The sequence below is a fragment of the Ischnura elegans genome, chromosome 2 (assembly GCF_921293095.1).
Source record: "Ischnura elegans chromosome 2, ioIscEleg1.1, whole genome shotgun sequence".
Taxonomy (NCBI): Eukaryota; Metazoa; Arthropoda; class Insecta; order Odonata; family Coenagrionidae; genus Ischnura; species Ischnura elegans.
Window position 1 is genome coordinate 126628983 of NC_060247.1, and position 27812 is coordinate 126656794.

Sequence of the window (27812 nt, forward strand, 5' to 3'; positions counted from 1 at the left end):
AAATTACTTAAATCAAAACAAGCACTATTATCGCAATCAGAAAATCTCACCCATCGGACCCATCGCTTAGTCTCCAACATTTCAATAAGATCGTTCAATAGAGTTATACTGATAGATTGATTGAGCGAATATTATTATGACTCAATGCCTATAGATTATAAAGATATGAAAGAGATATGGGGCACTGCGGTGCACCGGTTGGAAAAAAATCGTATAAGTAATATAAATCACTTAAGGGCTTGGTATGAGTCACAACGATTTGAAAGGTCTTTAGCAACCTTGAATTAATTTACGATGTAGTCAACAATCTGGGATGATAAGGAATATAAACAAATGAATCGACGGTATAGTGTTCTTAAAAAAATAAAGAAATCTTTATTGGACAAAATTTACAGTCTGAGCATCAGATAATAGTGAAAGCAGAATGGGAAGGGAGTTCTCTGCTTGGTAGTCGACCGTTTGTGGATGAAACGGTTCTTGAGGATAGAATTTGGGGTCCATCACGATGTCATTTACCACCAACCTGGGAAGAGAAAGTTATAAGCAAATTAATATAGTAATTCTACCATGCCCTCTTCAAGAAAAATATTGACCATCCAGCTATAGGTCCTGTAACTCTAGCAATTCTATTTCTAGTTCCATTGAGAATAAATATCAATGGAAAAGTCGAAACGTATTGCTATACTTCGGCATACCAAACTTCATGAGATCTCATCCATCATTTTTGGGACATAAGTGACATCTATAGTGGTTAGATATGAAAATTACAAGATAAATTTTAGGAAAGTAATTGAAATTATGATTTAATTGAATTAATACCAATAGACAATCAAAATATATCACCAAAATGGTATTTTAGTGACTTCCATACATTTTTTCAATTATTAGCAAGTCTGAGGCGACTGAGTGAGTAAGTGTCAAGAAAATTTTTCTTTAACCAGATTCAAAAACGTACTAAGTTGACGTATTAGAATTGATGGTCGGAAATTTTATTGTGTACGGCGCTTTAGTATTTAATATTTATCTGAAAGGCAATCGTCAGGCGGTTTGGAGAGTAATGGTGCAGATTATTGCATGATGCAATTCTTAAGAAATGGTGTACACGAATATGTATGCTTATCTGGAATTTTTCAAACCCTGCAAATACGTCTTCTATATAATCAAACGATTAATTGCGCCATTCATGAACAGTCTTGAAAATGACGCATTCAGCATTCGTTGGTTGAATATTGTGGTGAAACAAAATAATGTATTATATTAATATTTTGTTGTTTTGGACAAGCTTGAATAAGTTACATTGTTTGACAAAGAAATATTAACGGCAGTAGTGGGAGAAAAATTTGAGAGGAGTAATTGGTTAGATATTTTCTAAAAAAATTATATAGTACATTCAACATGATGATCAGTCCATAAATAAAATACATCAGCCTCAAACTCCCTCGTTTGACTTAGGCTATGTTTAACAGAAATGAAATTGTTTTCTCTACATTTGTATCGAATTATATTTATCCATTCATCTTGTTATGCATAGTATTTTTTCAAATAGGCTCAATCATGTATTCGAATAAAGGGTTTATAAAAGTGTTTTTAATATTGAATTGATGAAATGGAGGGATAATTTAGGGAAAGTCCCTCGAGGAGAACATAGAGAGAAGTATTCGAGACACATGAAGCGGAAATGAGGAAATATTACATAACGGAACTGAAATAACTTTGTTCCTATTTGTTATTTGCGGGTGTGGGAAGCCAAGGGGTTTAGGTTTTTTTTCTAAAAAGAGTTAGTTGCTGAATTTGATACAAGAATTACACAAAAGCTTTGGAGGCCAATAAATGCGAGTGAATCTCTGTTATAAGCTGGCATCTAGTGGAAAAAATTATTAAAATGCATTTCTAAATATTTTGTTCATCTGGTTTATTTTCTTCTCCTAATTTATGTACCTAACTCTGTGAAGAAAAAATATTTATTGTGCTCCTTGACTTTCGTCCCCTCATTTAGTTATTTGTATTCTAATTCGAGCGCATTTATTGTCTGCGCATGCAATAGAATATTTCTATTACAATTATAGTAATTGGGACCCACCTCCTCTGCCGCCACCACCTCCGTATCCGCCTCCGCCGTGTCCGCCCCCGAATCCGCCACCGAACCCGCCCCCATAACCGCCGCCCCCGCCGTAACCGCCGCCTCCGTGCCCGCTGCTTACGCTGATGACCTTGTATCCACCCCCGCCGCCTCCGTAACCGCCGCCTCCGTATCCACCGCCTCCGTATCCACCGCCCCCGCGCCATCCGCCGCCAATGCCCCCGCTGTATACTCCCTTCAAGCCGCCGCCGCCTCCGTAACCGCCGCCGCCTCCGTATCCGCCTCCGCCTCCATTGCGCCATCCGCCGCCGCCCCCGCGCCAACCGCCCCCGCCGCTGCTCCACCCACCGCCGCCTCCCCTCCATCCGCCGCCACCGCCTCCGTAACCACCGCCACCATAACCACCACCGCCTCCTAGGTAACCTTAGGGTGGGAAAATTCACCATCAAAATATTGAAAGTTCTACTACGTGTTCTTTTGTGCTTTAAAGTTTAATGGTGAGAAATATGTAGCTGCCACAATAACAGTTATGATTGAGCAGATAATTTTCCCTTTTTTAAAATTTAAAATCATGACATTTTTTCTCCCAGAAGCAGCTCTGGGTTAGAAAGGGTTAGTACCTTTATGAAAGGCTTAATACAGCCAAAAAATAAACCATAAATCTGGGGAAATGTTCGCCGAAATATTCACTTACATAATGAGGATGGTTTCTCAATAATACTGGGGCAAGTTTTTCAATTGTCAACGTGAAGGTCTTAACGATGGGATAATTTTTTTATAGCTCCAGTAGTCAAGGTTGCCTTTTAGTGTTATTAAGGGCTCTGAAATATTTGATTGATTCAAAATCAGTCAATTGCAACTTCTATGAGTATTTCAATTTCAGTGTATTTAATCTACGGAAATCGTAGAAATTTCCTTCCTCATAGGGAATCTTTTCTTTTCAGTAGAAATATTAAATTGTGGTTTCGCAAGTAGTAGGACCCGCCTGCCTCTGTGTCGGTGCGGGATTCCTCTTCCCTGCATTTTCAATCCCATCCTATTTCAGTGTATTTATTTCTAGCAACTGAAACAATAAATCAATACATAAGAGTTCTCTACAGCTTAATGTTATGAAAAGTTATTGAGGGGAATATTATCTTTTTTTAAAATGTCCTAAATCACGTGTAGACCTTTCTTAAACATCTTACTAGATAGGTAACATATTCTTCGTTATCCTCACGAAGTGTCTGGGATAATTATTCCAATCTATTGCCTTCGCTGCAGATAAGTATGCCCTTATTTCGTCTCGTTATCCATAATTTTTCTGTCTTATTATTGTTACGAACACTTTCAAACATACCGTCCTCCATAATAATCGCAAACGTTCTCTCGGAAAGATTCGTTTCGTCAGATAAATTCAGACGTTTTATTCGCTTAAAAGGAGCGGAAGGCCAATGTCCAAGCGGGAACAATGCTTACTATTTCACACGAAACGACTAGCTTAGGGGGGTATGAATTAGGGGTTCAGACTCAGAAATATATTGAGTTTTCTCCTTCACATATATTTCAGGGAATTCCACGATTTACCTTAGTTTAATCGCTGATATACTATGAATATCATTTAATGATCATCGACAACTATATGGGAATTTAACTTGCTTGAAGAAAAGAGGAAATATATCGAAATATTGTTCCCTGTATCAGGCACTGTTATTATAAGATACTCAGGAAACCTACTTCCACAGCTTCTCTAGCTTTGGGGCGATCGGTTATTGCTCAACATGTCTGATATGTAAGATTGCAGAACTTCCAGGATGAACTCATTCTATTGGGATGTTCGTGCGACTGATCTACGGCAAAACGTGTTATTTAACACTCCAAATGCGGAGTCTGATATTCTAATTTTTCATAATTGTATATGTACTTGTTTTTAGTATTTTATGAATATCACAATAACAATATCTATATCTTTTGAAATTTATATAAAAATGTGTAAAAACGATGAAATCCAATTTAGTCAAATGTGGCAAAACGCATTTGGATTACATTCTATAGACACATTATATTTGTGATTAAATGTTTTCATAGAATTATCATATCAATAACTAATAGTTATTTTAGAATAAAGATCTAAGGAATCAATTTCAGCAATGCTTGTACTGTATATGCTCTGTAAATGCCGCAAGAAATACGATATTTAGCGGATTACCTAGATTGACAAAAGTGATTCAGAACTGTGTCTTTAACTACATAAATTACTTGAAAAATCAAAGTCTATTTCTTTAATGCCATTTCAAGTGTTTAAGTTTTATTTTCCCCGAGTATATTTGACTGAAAAGCCTTTTCAGTCAGTATACAAATAACTGTTGAAGATACTTACCTCCTAAGACATTGCTTACTGCTGCAATCAGCACCACAGCCACCAGAAGGAACTGCAAAAAAAACGATGGAATGAAAAATCATCGTAGGTATATACCCAATTTCAATTGGTTTGGAATTTGTCATTTGGACATAGTAATGAGATTTAATGCAAAGAGTGATAATCACGGACACGAACTATTTTTAATCCAACAAAACCAAATTTTGAAGGCTCTAATTGTTTTTAAGTGAAGTTAATGGTGTCAGTCTTTCAAAAAACCATTTAATCAGATAATTTTGAGTGACTTAAATGGTTTTATTGCCCTCAAAAAATAATGTTTAAAATTACCATGTTTATACAGTGTCAACTTTAAAATATAAAGTACGATTCTCTTTCGCCCAAGGCGTTTATTTTCTCAGTTATAATTTTGATTCATTCATAATAGGCAGAATTACAGGAATATCTGTAAATGAAAGTAAGTTGTTGCAATGGGTCATGCAAATTTATTTTCCTGTGCTAATGCCCCAGATGCGAATTAACTATCACCAAGTGAGCAAATTATCAACTCCACACCGTTACAATTTCACGGTTCAAACATTGGAAACTCCCCTAGTTGACTGAAGACTCAACATGTCCTTGGGAATCTTCTCCATTATTTCCTATCCCAACTTAATTTCATATTGTGTTTTCGAGGCGTGCACTGGATAATTTTAAGTCACTTAAAATCAAGTTCAGGTGCTACGTGAGAAGAGTAGCTATCGTGCTAGATAAGAAAGGAAAGAGTTGGAAAGTCTCAAAATACGTAATTCAGACAAGTGGAGTGAATATCCATGGAATACTTTCGCTGTAGGTACATCTAAAGGATGATAACCGAACAATTTAGATTCAAATGTTAGTACACTCTTACGGGAATAATGCCCATAAGTAATTATTAAAAGTAAGTCAAAATATTCTTCCCTTTTTTATTTGCCAAGAATTAAAATAACATGGAGGAAATGTGATTTTAATGTGGAACAGAAACATTAGGGAAAAGACTGGTTGCTTACTGAAAATTTCCTTTCTTATTGAATATCTAACTACGCATAATCAAAGTTTCTCATTTTAACTCTTAATTCTTTTAACCCAGGGTTATCTAGGTCCAACGCATTTTACAATATACAAGTACCCATTTTCGATGTATTATAAATAGGTATTACATTATCCTGTAATAATAAGCATATCTCCCCTTTTTTATGTGTTTGGCAGATGAATAAATTCTATAAGATTGGTTTCAGGTGTTTACTCCATAATCTTACGCACGAAATGATAGCTAAAACGAATAATCCTTCAATTTCTGATGAAAATATTTATTTGATTTGGTGACGAATTTCAAAATTAGATTTAAGGTATATCTGACGTTCTTCCGGCGAATCATCTGAGTAAAATTTTGGTACAGTTTGAAACCTCAGACTCCCTCATCACAACCATGATTCGGTTACATAGAACGGCGGATGACCAATCCTCGGATGATGTAAGTGCAGAAAATAATGGAGATCGATAAGGAGGAAAAAAATGAAAGATATGACGGAAGTGACGGAAGCAGTGTGTGGAAAGCTGTGTCAATCCGATCTCAGAATTGTTTTTCACTCATCCAGAGATTCAACCAAAAAGTTGGTAAGAGTAGAGCTCATCCCGAACTAATCCAAAGTTTTGTGTCCACCAGAAGGACCAGTTCCTTTCCTATGACCACCGAAAACTTAAAGTATTTTGATATCGGGTTGTCCGAAGGGATCATTCGGGATTTGAACCCTGTACCCTTTGATCACAAGCCCAACGCTCTACCAATTCGCGATTCCAGCCCGGAAGACGCCAACTACCGGCGAAAAATGTAAGCAGCGCGATGGTGATGGAGTGGACTGTTTACGTGTAATTCAAACTTTTTTATGTTTTATTCAAATTTTAATGTAACAATCTCCCCATTTTTCAACCAATTATTATATGATACTTGGGTTTTTCGCCTTTGACGTACCTTCATGGCTGGAAACTCCGCTGGACCACTAAGGTAAGCGAAGAAAATCCAATCCTATCACTATCCCTGGGATTCGGATGGATGCCTGGCGGTATCTCTTCGAGGGAAATCCTTTTTGTAGTCTTCAAAGAGCTGTGTCTTCGAAGTCCACTGGTGCCGACACTGAGGAACAGCGCGCCTTTATATTCGAGTGGCGAGCACCCCCTCCCCTCCAAACACCCTTCCCCTCCCCATTCTTTCTTTGAGGATTCTCCCCTTCTCTTGGCCGAACCACCTACGCCCCCAACCCCTCTCTCCATTTCCCCCAGTGAGTTAAGCCGCCTCCTCGGATCGTCAGTGGCCAGTTGGCACCCACACCCCCCCTCTTTTCATTCCCCTTTAATCTCGTCTTCCTTTAACCTTGCCGGACATTGAAAGGGGGATATTTTTTCCCATCAGGGGGTGTGAATGGCTATCGCTGGGAGGATGGGTGAAAAGAAGGCACGGGGATGTCCTCGCTGGACGCGGAAAATACTTTTATGAGACAAATGTAAAGGTGAAGAAAATATTTCCTAAGGCCCCATTGTACCTACTGAATACACCCCAAATCGAGTAAAAATGCCTTTCACTTTCCTCACTCTGTGTTTTTGCCGGAAGGTTGGTTATTATGGGTAAATATATAGCTCACGCTATAGAATAATCTGCGTTTGTTGTAATTTTATGCACTCAGTGTTTAAAATTTTTCTTATGGCCATTTTTAGAGATAGGATTGATTAGGGGTGTATCTAGGCTAACCATGCGTTTTCCATTTGTTTTTCACATAAGCGGCCTAGCTCTTTGCTTTCTGTCTCAAGAATGAAGGCCTATAATTGCATTTTATTTAGTGAGATTTCACTTGATCTTTTTACATTTCAAATCCCATTAAATTGTATCGATGAAGTCTTGTCGGAAGTTACATTCCCTGATCCACCTGTCACCGTGAAGGTAATGTATAACCTGAGAATCAGCCTGGCATCCTTCGATCTGGGGACGTGAAAGGAATTGTGCTGACCCATTGATCGAAGAGTTCCGGGATCATATCCGCCCACAGAACAAATTCTCGTAGTGCGAGGTGGCCCAGGCCCAGCAACTTGCCACCCCAACCGAAATATGTGATATCAAACGGCTGAGGTTTTATTTGAAATGAGCTCTACCCACTTGTATCCAAAATGAGCAATGGTTCTAGTGGTTCAGTGAGTGACATTTCCATCAATAGCACAACCTCTACCCACCAAGCCACGTCGCACCACTTGGCGTTTCTAGCATTGCAGTGCAACTAGAATTTCTATTTTGTGTGTGTATATTTGTATAAGTTTGCGTATTTTTTTATTAGAATGCCTCTTTATCATCGAGCTGTTCAAGGAAAGTCCCTGAAGAGATTTTTGAATGTGGTCAAAGTCACATTTTTAATTAGTGAGAGGATGAGGGAGAGATTTGCACGCAGGACTGAAGAAGAATAAAGGAAAACTCGATGAAATTATGCAAACCGTAGGCCACTTAAACGAAGTTGGCCATTTCGGAATCACGCTCTTTCGGGGTATATGTGCTTACGAGCCCCCTTCAAACCCAGTATTAAAACTTTCATTTTCGGACGCTGGCCGTTTGATTGAAGGTAGAATTGATTTGGTGCGGCTCTACGATAATCGTGCGTCTTACCTTTATTTTTCATTCATCATCCACGCGGGTAAGCTTTATGCCTCCTCCTAATGGATGAAGGACTATGTATCGGTTATGTTTAACATGGTGAGGTTCCCCTTGCTCTATTTACATTAAAATCTGGTTTAATTATAATGCTGAAGTCATGTCAGCACTCCGATTTTGTTTTTTTTTTCTGGCTTGTTCCAATCGTTAATATCTATCTTTAGTTTCACTTTGGTTTGCTTTGAACTCACGTTAACCAAGTGGTGTTTTGGACGTATTTACATAAATTTTGTCCACTCTAAGTCGGAATCCGGGTTGAATCAAAATCTACATGCTCAATCGGAACTTGAATGGTGGATTCACTTAAATTTATGAATGTCTTTCGCTTCCTATGAGGGAAAATTTGCCAATCGTTGAATTTTTTTGTGTCTACTAAGACTGTTCATAAAGTATTCTAAAATAAATATGGTTTTTTGTTATGAATCGCAACTACACAATTTTTTTGTTTCATTCCGTACAATTAGACTTAAAGTTGCTTTCAAACAACTCTAAAAATTTATGCCCAAAATAGACATCACTCACTTATTTCGCACTTCAAAGTGAAGATTGATTTGGGATGATCAGAGTAGAGGTCAACGAGGAATAACCCATAGATTGGGTTTAATTCCCAAATGCAAGGTAAGTTTTAAATATAATTTTCAGTTTTCCTCGCGTTGAGACAATTCCCATCTTAACAAGGGGGCCCCGCTTAGCGAAGCGCAAATGTGTAAGCGCCAATATCGCTCATTTAATGATGACGATAGACCCACGCCTTGTGATATTAATCCGAATCAAATTTCAAAACCGAGGCATTCTTATTATCCCTCTATATTGCTCTCTTTAAGGGTGACACGGAGGACATTATATTAGATCACCACTATTATTCCAGGTCCAACAGAAGCGATGAGTTAAGGGAGATTTTTTGGTGAACGAATAGGTATTGCAATTTGTTTTTCCCTTCGCGCGATAAATGACTTAAATAAATGCTAGACGTTATTTTTTTATAGCATATCATTTTCATTTTGTAAACGGCTGGTGTCCTAACACCCCCGCCACATACCTATTCGGGGCTTGCGGGGTTGTTAGTAGATTGCTCTCCTCTTCTTTAACAGTTCTACCGAGGATTTTTCCGCAACTATTTGGTTTTCTTCCTCCTTATTCTTCACTTCGCCTTGATGTTCAATGCCCTTATATCTTATAACGTAAAATCTTGGACTACTTTCTATGTAATATCGTATAGTCTTTTACTTTTCCGTAGTTCGAGGTTGTTTGCTAGCAATCTCTCATAGTAGATACATCGTCCCTTATTTTCCATGCCTTCTGACTCTCCGTCATATTCTTTTGTAGATTTTTTCCCTTTTTACTTGTAAACTTTCCTATGCCTACTCCCGGGAACGAAACAAAATTAATCGAAAATCCGCTGCTCATAGTTAAGTTTCGATCCCAGAAGTTGAGTGGAGGTGGATTAGAAGGAATAGTTTCGACCCATTACGTTTGACATGCGTGCAGACAGGTCTAAAAAATTGAGCTTAGAAATCGAATGACCGTTCTCCTGTTAGTGGTAAGAATAGCAGTGTCCCTTACATCAAATGGCGGTAGGCCGAACCTCTACTTTATTCAACCATACTTCGTACTCGGTGTGTGCGTCGAAACTGAACTGTTAGAATGTGAAGCACGGGGTCCCTCCGGTGCGAAACAATATCTACTTTTCGTTTCGTCCCAGAGTTTTAGTTTAGTTTCGACTCGACGTTATTTTGACTCCGATTTAGTTTCGACCCTAATTTTATCTCCCTGGGTGTAAATCCATTTCGTTTGGTTTCTACATTTCGCTCTTGGGAACGAAAATATTGAAATTTTACTCGTTTTGTTTCACTTGCCATCCCTGCCTTATGTCACAGGAATTTGATCATCATGCATTCAAGGTAGAGGCGGCCAGTTCCTTTCCCTGAGGCTCCTCGCACTTCGAGGTGTTTGCTTAGGGGTGTCCGATAGCTTCATCCGGTAATTGAATCCGAGACCCCTTGATCAGAAACCAAGCCCTTTTCTCACTAGGGCACCATGCTCTCCGTCCTGTTTAATAGGAGTTTGAATGCTAGTCCCAGGTGTCCAAAGGAGTGTAGCTAGCTGCACGAATACTACAAAAAAGGATCAAGTCTGTCTCGAAATGTGTTGTCTACCACATTTTGAGGGTTTATAGGGTCCACTTAAATGGATTTACAAAAGTCACCACTCGGCGTCGCTGACAGACAAAGTGATCCGAGTTTCACGGGGAAATTGGGTGTGATTAGGAGTGTGAACCCAAATTTTTTATCTACATGGTGATGTTATTAATCAAATTAATTAAATCTCAATGCTTTCCCTTGCAATTACAAGCATGATATTGCACATTGAATCGGAAAAAAGTGGAAAGCATTGAACTCATTACCGCGCCGCGAGCATTTTTGAAAATCGATTGAAGTGGCTACAGAAATCAGCCTTCTATGGGATGGAATAAGGCGTCCTTTATTCAGTCCCCTAGGCTAGTTGACTCAACACCCTTACGGAGCGCAAAGCGTGAGATCTAAGCACTTACTCCATCCAAATGCGCACATTTAATTGAATATGACTAATTCTGGTAAAACTCCTATTTAGAGCAAATTTTAGGTAAAAAACTTCCGCTGAAATTTGGTAAAAATAGAATTAGTAGATAGGTGATGCGATTGTTGAATTGATCACGCCCTAAGTTAAACGATATCAAGAGGTGACAAATTTTTCCTTGAAATCAACGTGGTTGCAGTTAAATTCTTGCCAAAACAACGTTACCAATTCAGCAAGCAAAAAGCGATTCGTACGCAATATGCCACGGAATGAAGCGGAAACAATTTTGTAAGGATCGTTTCCTAAACAAAGTTCTCCTACATTGTTATTATAAAAGGCTTTATTCATATATAAACAATGAGAAATGATTTCCTTTAGAACACTTTTAAGGTAAGGTTCATGTCACACAGCGGCGCACAGTGGTCCCAAATCGAAAAAAGCTGGCCAACATTCATTTTTTCGAATTTTTACGAGGAACTTTGGAAGAATGTATTCGGATTCTACAGGATATGGCCTACAATATTTCGTACCTGGTAGGTGTGTGTGATTATTATGTTGACCTGTGTAACCCGTCAAACATAGGCATGTTCAGCCTAAAACGCCCGACTCGTAGAAATAGTCGATTTTAGTGAAATTCAACTTAATAAATGACTATTTTAATATGATGGGATTCATCTGCCGATTTTCATACGGTAAGTTTGCATATTTTTGCACAATATTATAGTTTTGTAGGTACGTTTCAGAATTTCTTACAACAATATTTAATTATTTATAATGTTAGCTATTTTTGGGCCTATTTTTAGCAAAATGTGTCGATATAGTTTTGTGCTCCTCGAAGATTCTCATACTGAATCCTTGCGGAGAGTATATACAACAAAATGGAGAAAAAAATCTTGCCTATACTTACTAATCCGACATCTAGAGGGTCTTAAGTTGAGCGGTGCACCGCTCCGCTGAGGGCGGATCGCCGGCGGCCGGCGGAAGACCGAGTGGCATTATCGCTGAAATATTCCTGTATCGGTGGTCGAACTCGCATGGTGTATACTTAGCATAATTCCACATCCTTTGAGATTACATACATCAAGTGTTTCACGGCTACCGTATGTACACTTCTCGTTTGTACATTCACCTTCAAATATTCATGAAACAAATGAGGGCTGGTTGTCATGTTCTTAATGAGAAAAGTATGATTGATCAAAAGCGACTTCATAAGTCACTATCCGAAAAAATTAAAAGTAACCACCAGATGATTTTCTCTGCAAAATTTTCCTCATATTTATTTAGAGACGATATACCTTTCAAGCTGCACAGCGTTGTCAGCACGTTATTCCGAAAAAAGGTCTTGGCGCTAAGAGAAATAAATGCTCCCTAATCCCCTTGCCGCTCCAGTACCTCCAAGAATTGTTCACAGGACCATTTAAACAGACCGTAGACGTAGATAGGATGGAATGCGGAGGGAAAAATTCGTCTAAATCCACCAAGGGTGCGTGCATCTTGCAAGTGCATATTTTAATAATAACGTAATGAGGATGACGGCCTCCCTCACCACGACCATTTCATGGATGTGGTGAATATTTCCCACTCAGTTTTATTTAACGATTTTCTTAGTGAACAAGTGCTGTGCTCCGAAATGTGTTTACACTGCTAACTCGAGAAACTCCCCCTGTCCAGATAATTGAAGCATTGGTTTACCAATATTTGGCATTCAAATTTCAGGATACGGCGGAAACTGCAGGAATATTTCTCGGGTTTCCCACCGGGTGTCGTATCGGGTTGTAGTTCCCAACGTTTCCATGACTATGTCCGTCATCGTCATCAGGGGTAACTCAGATTCTACATCGTACGGCGGAAACTATAGGCAAGTCTATATGTGCTTGTATATCTTTTTTCAATGTCAACTCATAATTTCCGGTTTATTATTGCTTAAAACTAGGCAACTTTTTGGAATCACATTCATCGTTTCAGCCGTAAATACACCTGTTAAATTTTAATTATGGGTGCCGCAAATTTTTCGTACCTTGCGGTGTACCTACAATAAAAATACATAGAGGAAAGAATGTTCATAAGCGAAGAAGAAGGAATATGTCGTGGAATATTTGCAAACAAGATTTCAACTGATTGAAATCAAGCATGCCAAAAATATTCTGACGCGTTTTATGCGAAGAATTTTTTTCCCGAAATACCTGAGAAAGTGGAATCAAAGCTCGAGGACAGATGAGCATTTCAAAGAGACGTTCAAAAGCTGGTTGCAGAAGGAATTGAAATTCCCTCCAGAAGAATATCAATATCTCCCTCTCACATCTAGTGAGTGCAAATGATTACCGAGCATGCACAGTCGGCAAATATATGCAGTGTGTAAAAATAATCATTCATTAATCTCAATCATCATATGTTTAAAAGTGGAGTTTTGATTCAGGATTTCATTTCAGACAAGGCGAAATTGAGTGTAAATATAAAATTATAATCAATAAGTAAGAAATATTGTACCCGTTTCCATAATTTTGAATAATCTACGAGCAGGTGCTTCATATGCCTAAAATGTAATTATTAATGTGATTTGCAATTTTTATGGCAGGTATCGATGAAAGACGTATTCATCGACTTTCATTGATATTAAAATCCCTATTCTACGGCTATGAGATAATTCATGAAACCTTCAGCCAATATTGCATGGAAATAGCTGAGCTATAAACCGATTATGATTGGTATTATATGCTGCTCATGGTACATAAAGTGCTGATACATGGAACAGCAATTTCCAAAGAATCCTTTCTTACAATTGAAGTTTTAACGGAGCATTGGAGGCCAGGAGCATAGAAATGAGGAAATTCCGAGAGTACTGTTCAAGAAAATGCTCAAGAAAGTTAAATTATGAATATATCTTTCGAAGACTCCTTTTAATATCTGAATCATACATTTTAATTACACCAGAGGTTCTAAAAAAACGAGGTCAGCATATCAGGTGAGGTGACGTCAGGACGTCAGTCGTCCCCTTAATGTATGGTAGGAAGGCTTTCTTCTGGTCGCTGAGGTCGTTTATGGATTAAAGCCGATTAAGGTCGATTATGGAAGCCGCGAACTCATCCAAAACCTCAGCGACCAGAAGAAAGCCTTCCTGCCATACATTAAGGGGACGACTGACGTAATAGGAAATATCCTACGAAAATTCCAGATAAGGACAATCTTCTCGCCTCACACACAGATAAAGCATCTCCTAAACACCGTCAAGGATAGAACTCCACTACAAGTGGAAGGGGTTTACCAAATTCCTTGCCAGACCTGCGGGAAGAACTACATCGGCGAAACAGGCAGGTCGGTCAAAACACGCCTAGAAAAGCACGCGAGCGCGATTCGACTGGGGCAATCAACAAAGTCCGCGGTAGCCGAACACGCAGCGCTTGGCCACGTCATCGAGCTCTATGAAGTCAAAATCCTCGCCAAAGTTAAAGGTTTTAAACAGAGACAGAGAAGCCATTGAGATATCCAAAGAAGATAAGAATAATTTCAACAGAGACACCGGCATTAAAATTAGCCGTACTTGGCAACCAGTAATAAGAAAAAACAAGCAGCAACCCACTCCCCCAACCTCCGGCTCCCCTCCCCCCACCACCTGACGCAGATACCTATGTAAAAGATCCTTAATTCCCATCTCTTCATAATTCCTTGAAAAAGCGACCAGCATCGGTCGGGAAACGTTGGGGCCACCCAAGAATTGACGCGGCGACATAGCCCAAAAATTTTTAATCATAAAGACTTAAATAATTAGCTGTGCACACAATTGTAGTTAGATTAACAATATTTGATCTAAAATGCCAACTTAGACATGGCCCATATTTATCTTGCTTGTAGGTAGCCCATTTATTATCCCGAGCGTTTCACATGCTTTCATAATTTACTAACTACTAAAGAATCATTAATGTAATACCCTCGAAGACTTTAAGATTTTTCTCAGTACACAGTCGCGATTAACACGATTAGTTGGTACATATTACCTATGTAAGAACTACTTAATGCAAAAAAATCTCCTTTTCTAAAACAGTAATACTACCCTATGCGAGCGTAAGCAGACAAATAATGTAAAATGTCAACGTAGGTATTGGTCATATTTATTATACAAGTAGGTAGCCTAATTATTCATCCCGATTGTTTCACATGTTGCCACAATTTACTAATTACAAAATTATTCATAACATCCTCAAAAAATGAAGTTCTTCTTAATAACAACACCTTAGAACACGAGGATATGCACCGTATTATATTTTTGCGTTGATATACGAGAATTTCAAAAACATTTAAGTACTATGAAATAATAAAAACCATTAATTATTCAAGCGATAACGCAAATAGTACTAAAATCAACCTGAAAATACACTCGAGAGTAGAATTGTTTCAAGAAACCATACACAATTCGTCTACCGGTCAATGCTCATATCAAATATATTAATAATTTACTTTTAATGACGATCAAAATTTACATTATACTAACATTTCCCTAAATAATCACGCCGTCTAAATAGAAATAAAAAGATAGAAACTCACCTTGGATTATTTCGTCGGCTGGAAGGCTTTTCTTGGAATGGCAATTATCCATTTCCTCGTCGTCCTTAGGAAATACAAAACGCACACTTTCGTTTCCTCGGTGTATTCCCCTCTGCACTGAGGCACACAACACTAGTACACCATTTCTTGAACGGTTGTATTCAATACTGTTGCCCACAAAACCTCCGCGAAAGCTTTAAAACTCCAAAAAACTTAGCGTTCAACAACCTAATCACCATTTTCACCGCAATGGCTTATGAATATAAACAACTGCAAGCATTGTCAGAAGGCGTGGTTGTTAGCCTACGGCTCGTGATGTCAGTGAATTGAAAGGCATCAGCGCTCAGGCCTTCTCTCTCGGTGGTCGTGGTTAAAACCCCCTTGAGCTAAGAGAAAATTTTAAGTTAAATCCATTTTACTTGATTGGATTGGTATTACTAATAGAATAGTGTAAGGATTAATAAAATATCCCTCAGAAAGCCGTAATACTCACCATTTTGAACAATTTACCATAAAATTCCGCAATTTATTAATCTCGCACGTACCGCTTACCCTGGTGGGTATACCATACCCCCTCACACCCCGGTATTAGTTGCACCAAACCACCCCTACCCCCCCAGCCTTAATTCCTAGCTGCGCCCCTGATGTAACAAGCCCTCGGGAATAGATAATGTCAACGTGAAGAGGTTATTAACCATGTGAAATACCTCAGCGTCGTTGGTGGAAAATAAGAATTCCGATTTTTTTATGAGTCTTTTCATCCCTGAAATCTTTGACATCTAAGTTGGAAATCAATAGCGATATAATATCATGTGATACACACAACTTTATCTGTGAAGGGAATCCTCTAATTCTTTTGCTGAAAAATTATAATATATATTAGTTTTATTCAAGGGACGAGCTATCACGGGACACTAAACACTTTGAGATCTGAATAGTCTATGTTTTGTTCGCGGCTAAGTGCTGGAATTTTTATGCATTTTTCAAAAATCAATAAATAATATAGTGTTAAAGATTTTTCATTTTCGTATTATAAAATAATAAAGCATTTAAATTATGCACCACATGAACCATGACTACTATTATGAGCAACTCCTTACTGCTAGCGACGCTAGAGAGCGTTACTTTCCACGCAAGAAAACCAGAATTCCAGCATCGCAGATGTCGATACCTACACTGCACATAAACTCAGAAATCGCCCACCAAATCAAATATGCTCAGCTAGTAGTAAATAGGACTACTAGATGAGCGGATTTTATTCGGTAGACGATTGTTGAGCGTTTGTGCAGTGGAGTTATCGATGTGCTTCGCTCGAACATACCGAAAGTCGCCTCGCAACACACATTTGCATCGCTAGCAGTCTTGCGTCGCTAGCACTCATGAGCAAAGATGCTGGCTGACAGTTAAAAAAATCACAATGACAATGAGGGAATAAATCGGGGTTTGGATCTTATTCAAACAGAAGAATTTGGAGAACACAACCAATAGACCCCAGTGAGTTTTTAATATTTCTTTAAGCAAGTGTTTTTTGATAGTTAATGCAAGGTATTTTATATATGCTCACCGGGAAATAAAGACTGGTGATTACTATCCATACATTATTTTGAATCTGATTTCCGACCAACTGAGGGAGACTGCGTTCATAAGAGCATAATCCTCTGGCTTCTAAATGTTGGAATTTTTTGGGCCCATTAATTTTGAGAAAACATCGCTGAATCTTTAAGCAAAAAGTACAGTATTTATTGGAAAAGTGATTTTTCCTGAGAGAGGAAGAAATTTTATTGGATTCCATTGATCAATGTAAACAGCAGTGATGCATTTCTGGAATTAATTCGACCTAGCTTATTCTAAGTTGGCCTTAGGATTTTTGTGTAATCCTCATCACACATATATTATAATATGATTTATTAATTATATGATTAATTTTTTATTTCTAATTTTGATGTATTTTCTTTCTGCATGTATTCCCAGGATAAAAAATATCATCTAGGATACTCTTAATAGTGGAAATGGTCGATAAAGTCAACCATGTCCCTGTGCTGATCGAGCTATACGAGTAAATGTTCAACTATGGTTTACATATAGTCGAGTTACACAAAGGGTATAATTCTAGAAGGATAAAGTCGTAGATCTTGGTTGAGTAGGCGGAGCATACCGTCCTGGAGGTAGAGTTGGGTTGGCTTAATTGATATGTTACACATTTTGGCGGTGAGCAGCGGGACATTTAAATGAGTTTATTGGAAAGAGCAAAATTGGTGAATTGTTGCAGTGCCTAGTTGCTGGTGGTTGGAAATCTCTGCACCATTAATGTTTAATAATTGATCGATAGATGATATCCATCGACCAATGGCTAAGTGAAAAATATCAGATACAAAGTTTTTGTAAGCCTCAACTCTTCTACCGTAGATCACGTGTATTGACTCCACTTCAAATTAAAATTAAGCAATAGTAACTAAGGTGGTCGCGCAGTAGCTAAAACCGATGGCTAACAATCAACCCAAACGTTTCTTTTATTTAGGGAAATTGAAATAGGAAATTAAATTTCATTAATATATTTTTTTAACCCTGATTATTCTCCTTCTTGGTGAGTAATTAGTTTAATAGAGATAGAATATGCAATCAAAATTACTTAAATCAAAACAAGCACCATTATCCCAGTCAGAAAATCTCAACCATCAGACCCATCGCTTAGTCTCGGACATTTCAATGAGATCGTTCAATAGAGTTATACTGATAGACTGATCGAGCGAATACCAATATGACTCAATGCCTATAGAATATAAAGATATTAAAGAGATATGGGGCACTGCGGTGCACCGGTTGGAAAAAAATCGTATTAGTAATATAAATCACTGAAGGGCTCGGTATGTGTCTCAACGATTTGAAAGGGCTTCAGCAACCTTGAAATAATGAACGATGTAGTCAATAATCTGAGATGATAAGGAATATAAACAAATGAATCGACGGTATAGTGTTCTTAAAAAAATAAAGAAATCTTTATTGGACAAAATTTACAGTCTGAGCATCAGATAATAGTAAAGCAGATGGGAAGGGAGTTCTCTGCTTGGTAGTCGACCGTTTGTGGATGAAACGGTTCTTGAGGATAGAATTTGGGGTCCATCACGATGTCATTTACCACCAACCTGGGAAGAAAAATTTATAAGTAACTTAATATAGTTATTCTACCATACCTTCATCAAGAAAAATATTGACCATCCAAACTATAGGACATGTAAATATAGCAAAATTTATTTCTAGTACCATTGAGAATAAATATCAATGGAAATTTCGAAACGCATTGCTATACTTCGGTATACCAAAATTCATTAGATCACATCCATCATTTCCGTGAAGTAATTGACATCTGAAGAATGATTTCGTGCTTTCCTGGCGAATAGACATAGTGAAGAGTTCCCGGTGGCGATCTCGAGAACTCTACACTTAATTGACATCTATCATCAATCGTGGTTATATATGCAAATTACCAGATCAATTTGAGGAAAGTATTTGAAACTACGACTTAATTGCATTAATACCAATAGACAATCAAAATACTTCACTAAAATGGTATGGTAGTGGCCTCCATACATATTTTCAATTATTAGCAGGTCTGAGGCGACTGAGGAACTGTCAAGAAAAGTTTTCTGTAACCAGATTAAAAAACGTACTAAGTAGACGTATTAGAATTAATGGTCGAAAATTTTTACTGTGTAAGGCGCTTTAGTATTTATTATTCAGCTGAAAGGCAATCATCAGGCGGTTCGGATGGTGCACATACATAACTTATAATTTTCAATTAATTGTTACATGATGGGAGGAATTGATGATGGAACAATATTTTTCGAGAGTTAATTTAATTTTTATGATTTTTATCATCCTATAAATTTATTGTTGTTACTGTCTATTGTCAATTGTAGGTACTGCTATTAGTATAGGTATCTAGTGCATCTGCTTGAATTGGAGCGTGAAGGGAGACTTTCAGTGGCCATCCTCTTTGATTATTTGAAGCGTTATTAAAGCGTGATAAAAATTAAGCGAAATGATAGTGACGATCTTCATCTTAAGGGTAATGTGATAATCGATTCTAAATAACATATACTTATAAGTCTTTTAACATGGCTAAAAATGACTAATACAAGATCAGCAGATTATTGCATGGTGCAATTCTTAAAAAATGGTGAACACGAATATTTATGCTTATCTGGAATATTGCAAACCCTGCAAATACGTCTTTTATATAATCAAACGAGTAATTGCGGAATTCATGAACAGTCTTGAAAATGACGCATTCAGCATTCGTTGGTTGAATAATGCGGTGAAAAATAAATTGATGTATTATAATAGTATTTTGCTGTTTTGGACAAGCTTGAATAACTTACAGTATTTGCCAAAGAAATATTAACGGCTGTAGTGGGAGAAAATTTGAGAGGAGTAATTGGTTAGATATTTCCTAAAAAAATAAATAATATATTCAACATGATGTTCATTCCATAAATAAAATACATCACCCTCTAACTCCCTCATTTGAATCAGGCTATGTTTAGCAGTAAATGGAAATTGTTTCTCCACATTTATATCGAAATATATTTATCCAATCTTATTTGTTATGCATAATATTGTTCAAAATAGGCTGAATCATGTATTCGAGTAAAGGATTTATTAAAGTATTTTTAAAGTTAAATTAATGAAATGGAAGGATAATTGAGGGAAAGCCCTTGAGGAGAACCTTGAGATAAGTACTTGAGGCACATGAAGAGGACAAAAGGAAAAATAACATAGGGGAATTGATTAAACTAGTTGGGAAAGGGAAAAATGGAGGTGTGCAGCATAAAAATCTTAGGATTTTTATACTATGTCACAAATTTTCTTTGTTCTTACTTGTTATTTGCGGGCGTGAAAGACAAGGGATACAGGCGATTTTTTATCTAATCGGAGTTGGTACTGAAATTGATACAAGAAATATACAAAAGCTTGGAGGCGAAGAAATGCTACTGAGTCTCTGTTCTGTGCTGCCATCGAGTGGAAAAAATTATTAAAATGCACTTCTAAATATGTTATTGATCTGGTTGATTTTCTTTTCCTAATTTATGTACCTAACTCTGTTAAGAAAAAATATCTATTGTGCCCCTTGACTTCTCACCCCCACATTTAGTTATTTATATTCTAATTCGAAGGCATTTATTGTCTGCGCATGCAATAGAATTGTTCTATTACAATTATAGTAATTGGGACCCACCTCCTTTGCCGCCACCACCTCCGTATCCGCCTCCGCCGTGTCCGCCCCCGAATCCGCCACCGAAACCGCCCCCGTAGCCGCCGCCCCCGCCGTAGCCGCCACCGCCTCCGTAACCGCCGCCTCCGTGCCCGCTGCTTACGCTAATGACCTTGTATCCGCCCCCGCCGCCTCCGCTCTTCCAGCCGCCGCCTCCGTAACCGCCGCCTCCGTATCCACCGCCTCCGTATCCACCGCCCCCGCGCCATCCGCCGCCGCTGCCCCCGCTGTATCCTCCCTTATAACCGCCCCCACCGCTGCTCCAGCCTCCGCCTCCACTATAGCCCCCCTTCCAGCCGCCGCCGCCCCCGTAACCGCCGCCGCCGCCTCCGTATCCGCCTCCGCCTCCCTTGCGCCATCCGCCGCCGCCCCCGCGCCAACCGCCCCCGCCGCTGCTCCACCCACCGCCGCCACCCCTCCATCCGCCGCCACCGCCTCCGTAACCACCGCCGCCATAACCACCACCGCCTCCTAGGTAACCTTAGGGTGGGAAAATTCACCATCAAAATTTTTAAAGTTGAGGTGGTTGTATTGCCAGCCTAATAAGAATCCATGTTAACCCATTATAATCCAATTTGTTGCATCTGAGTTAGGTATATCAAAAGTGTATGTATTTTTTAGCACTTCTCAGGAAAGATTTAAACTAATTGTTCTTTTGTGCTGTAAAGGTTAATGATGAGAAATATGTAGCTGCCACAATAACAATTATGATTCTGAAGAAAATTTCTCTTTTTAAAAATTAGAAATCTTGAAAATTTATTTCTCCCAGAAGCAGATCTGGATGAGAAAGGTTTATAACCTTAATATAAAGGGTTAATACAGCTAGAAAAATAAACCGTAAATTTGAGGAAAAATTCGCGTAAATAGTCACTTACGCAATAAAAAATGGTCTCTCAATAAGTCCGGACTACTTCCGGGAAAATTATCTTAATATTCAGGATATTTGTAAATACGTCCTCACAGATACGAGAAAATTTGTGAGTTGTCAACGTGAAAATCTTAGCAATGGGATAATTTTTTATGGCCCCAATTGTCAAAACTGATTTTTACTGTCATTAAGGTAACTTAAATATTAATTAATTCAAAATCAGTTAATTGCAACTTCCCAGTGTATTTCAATGCCTGATACTTGTTTGCCATGTGATCATTGTCCTATGTTCTACTCGTCTTACCTGCTATGGTTGGGTTTAAATACATCTATACGGCATGCTCTTTTTTTTACTTAAATAGGGAAAATGATTTGCGTTTAGACTTCGCCCGTTATAATCCTTATCACTAATATACATTACCTTACGGCCATTAAACTTGAATTTTTCAGGGGGAAGTTGTTCAATGTTCATCGCTTTAAGTAAACGAAAATAAATTTGTAAGGGAAAGTTATTTTTCTGAGAAAACGCAATGTGTATGTTGTAAGCTGTGGAATTTATAACCAATGGCTTCCAAAGATGGGCGTCTTACCAGATATGCTTGAAGTTAGTACGTATTATAAACACTTTATATGATGACAAAATGGAAAGTTCAGAAAAAGCTAAAACTACTATTTCAAAGCAATGAATGCTGCAGGAAATAACATAAGTTTTACAATCCGGTACGATTAGGGTCAGATGTTAAAACGGATAATTGAGCGTGTATCCACAGCACGTTCGAAAAGAAAGGAGAGACGTTACCTCAGTCGTAATCAGTGATCCATCGTTGATGGTTGCGATCGAGAAAATGGGAATGGCGTGAGAGGGAGTAGAGTTCTCGGCAGTTGTATTCGAGCGGATGATGGCTTTCTCTTGTGATCGTGCCTCTCAGCGAAAGCGTGCCTCTCGGCGTTTGGGAACCGTAGGGATCCAGGGAGTAGTTCACGTGGCCGCTTCCTTGATTGTATTCACACACACAACTGCGCATAGTGAAGGGAATGCGCTTTGGACAATTTAATTTTCTGTTGTATTGTTGCATAAGGTATCGATGCTTTATTTTAGAATATTTACATTAACCTTAGCTATAACTTGCGTTACATACTGGACTCCACGTTGTAGCACAGCCCCATCAGTAAAAGTACATTAATTCAGTGAGAGAAAACTTCAAACCTTAAGTGTGTTGATTACCGTTAAAAATGAAATATACGAAATAATGGTTTGATCTAGTGAAATTATTCTCGAGTTCGTGAGGAAAAGCTAACGAAATATATATATTGAACAATTCATTTCTAGCAATTGAAACACATTGATTCAATACATATGAGTTATCTACAGCTTAATATTATGAAACGTTATTAAGGGGAAACGTTATTAAGGCTTAATATTTTTTTAAATTTCCAAATTCAAGTGTAGACCTTTCTTAAACATCTAACTAAATAGGTAACATATTCTTCGTTAGCTTCACGAAGTGTCTGGGATAATTATTCCAATCTATTGCCTTCGCTGCATATAAGTATGCCCTTATTTCGTCTCGTTATCCATAATTTTTCTGTCTTATTATTGCTACAAACAATTTTAAACGTACCTTCCTCCATAATGCTCGCAAACCATTCTCTCGGAAAGATTAGTTTCGTGAGATAAATTCAGACGTTTCTTGCCTTAAAAGGAGCAGAAGGCCAAGGTCCAAGCGGAAACAATGCTTACTATTTCACACGAAACGACTAGCTTAGGGGGGTATGAATTAGGGGTTCAGACTAAGAAATATATTGAGTTTTCTCCTTCACAGATATTTCAGGGAATTCCACGATTTACCTGAGTTTAATCGCTGATATACTATGAATATCATTTAATGATCATCGACAACTATATGGGAAGTTAACTTGCTTGAAGAAAAGAGGAAATTTATCGAAATATTGTTCACTGTATTATTATGAGATACTCAGGAAACCTACTTCCGTAACTTCTCAAGCTTTGGGGCGATCGGTTATTGCTCAACATGTCTGATATGTAAGATTGCAGAATTTCCAGGATGAACTCATTCTATTGGGATGTTCGTGCGACTGATCTACGGCAAAACGTGTTATTTAACACTCCAAATGCAGAGTCTGATATTCTAATTTTTCATAATTGTATATGTACTTGTTTTTAGTATTTTATGAATATCACTAACAATATCTAAATCTTTTGAAATTTGTATAAAATTGTGTAAAAACGATGAAATCCAATTTAGTCAAATGTGGCAAAACGCATATGGATTACATTTTATAGACACATTATATGAGTGAATAAATGTTTTCATAGAATTGTCATAGCAATAAAAAATAGTTATTTTGGAATAAAGATCCAAGGAATCAATTTCAGCAATGCGTGTACTGTATATGCTCTGTAAATGCCGCAAGAAATACGATATTTAGCGGAATACCTAGATTGACTAAAGTGATTAAGAATTGTGTCTTTAACTACATAATTTACTTGAAAAATCAAAGTCTATTTCGTTAATGCCATTTCAAGTGTTTAATTTTTATTTCCCCAGGGTATCTTTGACTGAAAAGCCTTTTCAGTCAGTATACAAATAATTGTTGAAGATACTAACCTCCTAAGACATTGCTTACTGCTGCAATCAGCACCACAGCCACCAGAAGAAACTGAAAAAAAACGTTAGAATGAAACATCGTTGTATGTCTATACCCAAGTTAAATTGCTTTGGAATTTGTCATTTGGACATAGTAATGAGATTTAATGCAAAGAGTGACAATCACGGACACGAACTATTTTTAATCCAACGAAACCAAATTTTGAAGGCTCTAATTGTTTTTAAGTGAAGTTAAGGGTATCAGTCTTTTAATAAACCATTTAATCAGTTAAGTTTGAGTGACTTTAATGGTTTTATTGCCCTCAAAAAATAATATTAAAAAAATGTTTATACAGTGTCAACTTTAAAATATAAAGTACGATTCTCTTTCGCCCAAGGCGTTTACTTTCTCATTTATTATTTTCATTCATTCATAATAGGCAGAATTACAGAAATGCTTGGAAATGAAAGTAAGTTGTTGCAATGGGTCATGCAAATTTATTTGCCTGTGCTAAGGGCGTAGCAGGGTAATTTATCCTATTTGAAAGGAGAATTATATTGTAATCCGTATTCTTAAATGCAAGTTAACTATCACCAAGTGAGCAAATTATCAACTCCACACCTGTACAATTTCACGGTTCAAACATTGGAAACTCCCCTAGTTGACTGAAGACTCAACATGTCCTTGGGAATCTTCTCCATTATTTCCTATACCAACTTAATGTCCTATTGTGTTTTCGAGGCGTGCACTGAATAATGTTAAGTCACTTAAAAGCAAGTTCAGATGCTACGCTAGAGTAGTAGCTATCGTGCTAGATAAGAAAATGGAGTGAATATCCATGGAATACTTTCGCTGTAGGTACATCTAAAGGATAATAACCGAACAATTTACATTCAAATATAAGTATCTACACTCTTACGGAAATAAGGTCTAAAAGTTATTATTAAAAGTAAGTCAAAATATTCTTTCTTTTTTATTTGCCAAAAATAGAAATAACAATGAGGAAATGTGATTTTACTGCGGAATTGAAACATCTGGGAAAACACTGAATGCTTACTGAAAATTTCCTTTCTAATCGAATACCTAACTGCGCAGAATAAAGTTTCTCATTTCAACTCGTAATTCTTTTAACCCATGGTTATCTATGTCCAACGCATTTTACAATATACAAGTACCTATTTTCGATGTGTGATGGTTAGCTATTACATTATCCTGTATTAATAAGCAAAGCATATCTCCCCTTTTTTATGTGTTTGGCAGATGAATACATTCTATAAGATTGGTTTCAGGTGTTTACTCCATCATCTTATGCCCGAAATGATTGCTAAAAAGTACACGCCTTTAATTTATGATGAAAATATTTATTTGATAAGGCGACGAATTTACAAATTAGAACTAAGGTACATGTGACGTGCTTCCGGCGAATCATCTGAGTAAAATTTTGGTACAGTTTGAACCCTCAGACTCCCTCATTACATTCATGAATCGGTTACATAGCACCGCGGATGACCAATACTCGGATGATGTATGTACAGAAAAAGGTGGAGATCGACAAGTAGGAAAAAAATGAAAGATATGACGGAAGTGACGGAAGCAGTGTGTGGAAAGCTGTGTCAAACCGATCTCAGAATTGTTTTTCACTCATCCAGAGATTCAACCAAAAAGTTGGTAAGAGTAGAGCTCATCCCGAACTAATCCAAAGCTTTGTGTCCACCAGAAGGGCCAGTTCCTTTCCTAGGACCACCGAAAACTTAAAATATTTTGATATCGGGTTGTCCGAAGGGATCATCCGGGATTTGAACCCTGGAACCTTCGATGAGAAGCCCAACGCTCTACCAATTGGGGTAACAATCTCCCCATTTTTCAACCAATTATTATGTGATACTTGGGTTTTTCGCCTTTTACGTACCTTCATGGCTGGAAACTCCGCTGGACCACTAAGGTAAGCGAAGAAAATCCAATCCTATCACTATCCCTGGGATTCGGATGGATGCCTGGCGGTATCTCTTCGAGGGAAATCCTTTTTTGTAGTCTTCAAAGAGCTGCTGTCTTCGAAGTCCACCGACACTGAGGAACAGCGCGCCTTTATATTCGAGTGGCGAGCACCCCCTCCTCTCCAAACACCCTTCCCCTCCCCATTCTTACCGTGAGGATTCTCCCCTTCTCTTGGCCGAACCACCTACGCCCCCAACCCCTCTCTTCGTTTCCCCCAGTGAGTTTAGCCGCCTCCTCGGATCGTCAGTGGCCAGTTGGCACCCACACCCCCCTCCTGTCATCCCGCTTCAATCTCGTCTTCCTTTAACCTTGCCGGACAGTGAAAGGGGGATATTCTTTCCCATCAGGGGGTGTCAATGGCTATCGCTGGGAGGATGGGTGAAAAGAAGGCACGGGGATGTCCTCGCTGGACGCGGAAAATACTTTTATGAGACGAATGTAAAGGTGAAAAAAATATTTCCTAAGGCCCCATTGAACCTACTGAATACGCCCCAAATCGAGTAAAAATGCCTTTCACTTTCCTCTGTGTTTCTGTCGAAAGGTTGGTTTTCATAGGTAAAGATATAGCTCACGGTAGAATAATCTTTGCGTTTGTTGTAATTTCACGCACTCTGCGTTTAAACTTTCGCTTATGGACAGGGGCCGTTTTTAGAGATAGAATTGATTACGGGTGGCTCTAGGCTAACCATGAATTTTCCATTTGTTTTTCACATAAGTGGGCTAGCTCTATACTTTCTGTTCCAAGAATGAATTCTTGCCGGAAGTTACATTCCCTGAACCACCAATTACCGTGAAGGTAATGTGAACCGAGATTTGAGCCTGGCACCCTTCGATCGGGGGACTTGATTGGTATTGTGTTGACCCATTGATCGAAGAGTTCAAGGATCATATCCCGGGTGATACCATCGTGCGCCCACAAAACAAATTCTCGTAGTGCGAGGTGGGCCAGGCCAAGCAACTTGCCACCCCACCCGAAATATGTGGTATCAAACGCCTGGGGTTTCATTTGAGATGACCTCTACCCTCTTGTATCCAAAATAATCAATGCTTCTAGTGGTTGAGTGAGTGAATTTTTGAATGGGGTCAAAGTCACAGTTTATAATTAGTGAGAGGATGAGGGAGAGATTTGCTCGTGGGGCTGAAGAAGAATAAAGGAAAACTCGATGAAATTATGCAAACCCTAGGCCTCTTAAACGAAGTTGGGCATATCGGAATACAGCTCTTTCGGGGTATATGTGCTTACGAGCTCCCTTCAAACCCAATATTAAAACTTTCATTCTCGGACGCAGGCCGTTTTTTTTGAAGGTAGAATCGATTTGGTACGGCTCTACGATAATCGTGCGTCTTACCTTTATTTTTCATTCATCATCCTTGCGGGTAAGCTTTATGCCTCCACCTAATGGATGAAGGACTAGGTATCGGCTATGTTTAACATGGTGGGGTTTCCCTTGCTCTATTTACATTTAAAATCCGGTTCAATTATAATGCTGAAGTCATGTCAGTACTCCGATCTTGCCTGGTTTGTTTTTTTTTCTGGCTTGTTCCAATCGTTAATATCTATCTTTGGTTTCACTTTGGTTTGGTATGAACTCACGTTAACCAAGTGGTATTTTGGACGTATTTACAGAAATTTTGTCCCTTCTAAGTCGGAATCCGGGTTCGATCAAAATCTACATGCTCAATCAGAACTTGAATGGTGTATTAAATTTACGAATGCTCTTTCGCTCTCTATGAGGGAAAATTTGCCAGTCATTTGGACTTTTTTGTGTTTATTAAGACTGTTCGTAAATTATTCTGGAATTAATATGGTTTTATTTTTTCTTATGA

At 38.2% G+C, this 27812-nt stretch overlaps 1 protein-coding gene and 3 long non-coding RNA genes across 4 annotated transcripts; all 4 read right to left on the bottom strand.

Annotated features, from left to right (window-relative positions):
• Window positions 1-347: 347 nt before the first annotated feature.
• LOC124174138 lies at window positions 348-2390 on the bottom strand. The gene is made up of 2 exons (XR_006868875.1): window positions 2081-2390; window positions 348-523 (listed from the first exon to the last, which is right to left on the bottom strand). It is a non-coding gene; the product is annotated as an uncharacterized LOC124174138 (long non-coding RNA).
• Window positions 2391-2432: 42 nt separating this feature from the next.
• Window positions 2433-6589, bottom strand: LOC124174139. The gene is made up of 3 exons (XR_006868876.1): window positions 6427-6589; window positions 4440-4491; window positions 2433-2503 (listed from the first exon to the last, which is right to left on the bottom strand). It is a non-coding gene; the product is annotated as an uncharacterized LOC124174139 (long non-coding RNA).
• Window positions 6590-20456: 13867 nt separating this feature from the next.
• Window positions 20457-20871, bottom strand: LOC124153252 (ctenidin-1-like). The gene is made up of 2 exons (XM_046526351.1): window positions 20867-20871; window positions 20457-20769 (listed from the first exon to the last, which is right to left on the bottom strand). Exons 1-2 carry the CDS (start codon window positions 20869-20871, stop codon window positions 20457-20459), a joined length of 318 nt encoding a protein of 105 aa, XP_046382307.1.
• Window positions 20872-20912: 41 nt separating this feature from the next.
• Window positions 20913-26046, bottom strand: LOC124174140. The gene is made up of 3 exons (XR_006868877.1): window positions 25900-26046; window positions 24011-24062; window positions 20913-20992 (listed from the first exon to the last, which is right to left on the bottom strand). It is a non-coding gene; the product is annotated as an uncharacterized LOC124174140 (long non-coding RNA).
• Window positions 26047-27812: the final 1766 nt, after the last annotated feature.